At 38.0% G+C, this 3,166-nt stretch overlaps 1 protein-coding gene across 1 annotated transcript in view; it reads right to left on the bottom strand.

The window, feature by feature from the left end:
- The window catches only part of LOC133551326 (nuclear receptor subfamily 6 group A member 1-A-like), a 279,246-nt gene extending 278,147 nt beyond the window's left edge, over positions 1–1,099 (bottom strand). Inside the window, exon 1 of the mRNA XM_061897922.1 lies at positions 877–1,099. Coding sequence (XP_061753906.1) covers positions 877–943 — 67 coding nt within the window. The 5' untranslated portion in view covers positions 944–1,099. The remainder of the gene's footprint in view (positions 1–876) is intronic.
- Between the last annotated feature and the right edge of the window lie 2,067 nt (positions 1,100–3,166).

Genomic DNA, 3,166 nt, shown 5'->3' with positions numbered 1-3,166 from the left:
TATTTAATAAATATATTTATAAAGGATTTTTGAATTGTTGCTATTTTTAGAATATTTAAAAAAAACTCACGTACCCCTTGGCATACCCTCAAGTACCCCCATTTGAGAACCACTGCTCTAGATCAACTGCAGATTTATCCATCAATCATAACTTTTTATCATTTTTCCTTGTTTGTTTTTTTGTTTGTTTGTTTTATTCCCTTTTTGTCACAAAACTATTTTTTTATATATTTTCCCCAATATATATTTCAATGTGGATTATTCTTTCAAAGTAATTGGCGCCTTCAATAGGTGAATCATTCATACCAACATTGATTTTAATTCATTATTATTTTTTGAGCAATGACAGTTTTAAAGAACAAAAAGTGCCTGCATGGCAGCTTTCTGTTAATGGAGTAAACATCGCAACTTTTTTTTCTGGCCACATTACACCTGTTTGCCCTTTTATTCCACTTTTTTTTTATTCGTTTTTGGCACTGGGTCGTTATAAAATGAGCTGAGGGCCACAATTGGCCTTGGGGCCACACTTTGGACATCCTGATTAGATCTTAACAATCTTGTTTGGCAGCGTGCAAGACTGGATTTGTGCACCAAGTGTTTCTTCCAAGTTCAAAAGTTCAGCTTTTACGATCGCCCGGATCCTGACTGACCACCAAATAAAAACATTCCGACCTCTGTTGAACGGCACACGCACATTCCGCGCGCACGCATCCTCAAAAGACAACTAAACGACTTAAATTGCACAAAAAGCTCCGTGATGATTGACTTATTTAACTGTGACTGGGATGCGTTCAAGGACACTGACCTCCCGGTGACAACACTCACTGTAAAGCAGATGCGTTCAATGACCTGACATGAATGTAGTTGTTCGCTTACCGGTAACGGACTTGGCGTTGTTTCTCTCCGGGTAGTCGAACCCATTCGCCCGCTTCTCTATCTCCATCCTTCCGCGTCCCTCTTCTTCTCTTTTCCGCCACTTCAAATAGTCTAGATGCGATGAAAGAGAGGGTGGTAGCGAACAGCTGGCGGAAGCGCTCGCACTGGTTAGTGTCGGTCCTGCGCCTGCCGGCTCCGTGACTGCTCGCTGCGGCTTGCCATGTTTAACTGCTGCCTGCCTCGCTGGAACATCATCATGCTGCCTTCAGGGACAGTCCGGTAGTAGGCGTTACCTCATTCATTCCGATTAATCCGTGTAATTCGTTCAACCGCCACTACAAAACACAACCGCGCTTTTTCAACGTTCCATTTTTTAAAGTAAAACAAAAATGATGGTGATAATAAAAAATAATAATATTTTTTTGTTGTTCATGTGGACACGAAAAAATAAACGTATTTTTTGCCCGGAAGTAGTTTGACGTTTGGGCTCGCAGGTAAACAAATGTAGAAGACCAAGAAGAACCGAGAGATTAAAGAAGTGCGCACAATGACAAGTTTGGAGGATTCTGCTGACATAATTAAAACATTTGGAAAGTGGAAATAAACCACGCCGAAATATCGACCAATCAAGTAGCTAAATCCGCACACGTTCTCTGTGGAAGAGACGATCTGTCCACGCATGCGCAACAAAAGTTACTTCCTGTGGACATATTTGATTGTATTTGGTTATTTATTATTTATTGTCCATCCATCCATTTTCTACCGCTTGTCCCTTACGGGGTCGCGGGGGGCGCTGGCGCCTATCTCAGCTTGAATCGGGCGGAGGGCGGGGTACACACTGGACAAGTCACCACCTCATCGCAGGGCCGACACAGATAGACAGACAACATTCACACTCACATTCACACACAAGGGCCAATTTCGTGTTGCCAATCAACCTATCCCAAGGTGCATGTCTTTTGTGGGAGTGGGAGTTAGCCGGAGTACCCGGAGGGAACCCACGCATTCACGGGGAGAACATGCAAACTCCACACAGAAAGATCCCGAGCCTGGATTTGAACCCAGGACTACAGGAACTTCGTATTGTGAGGCAGACACACTAACCCCTCTGCCACCGTGAAGCCCATTATTTATTGTATTCTTTTATTTTTTTATTAAACAACAAACTTACATTTATAATTCACACAAAAGTCAAGGCAAAGTTCTCAATTTACCGGTCGATCTACATTCCCATCCTCACCTATGGTCTTGAGCTTTGGGTCATGACCGAAAGGACAAAATCACAGGTACAAGCGGCCGAAACGAGTTTCCTTCACCGGGTGACGGGGCTCTCCCTTAGAGATGGGGTCTGTCATCCGGGAGGAACATATATATATATATATATATATATATATATATATATATATATATATATATATATATATATATATATATATATATATATATATATATATATATATATATATATATATATATATATATATATATATATATATATATATATATATATATATATATATATATATATGTACATATATATATATATATATATATGTACATATATATATATATATATATATATATATATATATATATATATATATGTACATATATATATATATATATATATATATGTACATATATATATATATATATATATATATATATATAAATATATATAAATACACACACACATATATATATATATATATATATATGTGTGTGTGTATTTATATATATTTTTTATTTTTTTATTTTCTTCTTACTTTCTCTTACTTGCTTGTACCAATTAAAACCTCTGTGGCCGTGCAACAAGAGGCTGTGAAATATTATATCATTACCACCTCACTGGGGACCATTTTGGATCTGATTTGCTCCCTGATGACATTTACCACACGTGCTAAGTCTATTTTATTGAGAATGTGTACCAAGACTCAACTCCTGACTTAGCTGAAAAATGCCAATGGTGGTGTGAAAAGCAACCACAGCTCTACCTGGTAGCCAACTTGAGATGTACCGACAGAACACAAACAAGCTCCTTGTGTAAATCAACCCCTTTATGTAAAAATGGGTCTGGGTTCTAAAGGGTTGAGTTAGGTTGAGCTCCTTAAGTTCCTTATAACCATTGAACGTGACACCCTCTATGATGAAACATATCAACGTTTAAACACTTTTGACGATAACACAAGAAAACCACAAGCCTTAAATGGTTAACACTTGACTGTGACCGATCAGTGGTGTCACAAACATGATAATTAAAAAGACTGAGTCTAAATCAAGGGTGTTAAAC

The sequence above is a fragment of the Nerophis ophidion genome, linkage group LG01, assembly GCF_033978795.1.
Source record: "Nerophis ophidion isolate RoL-2023_Sa linkage group LG01, RoL_Noph_v1.0, whole genome shotgun sequence".
In the NCBI taxonomy this organism is placed as follows: Eukaryota; Metazoa; Chordata; class Actinopteri; order Syngnathiformes; family Syngnathidae; genus Nerophis; species Nerophis ophidion.
This window is presented reverse-complemented; position numbering and strand designations above follow the sequence as displayed.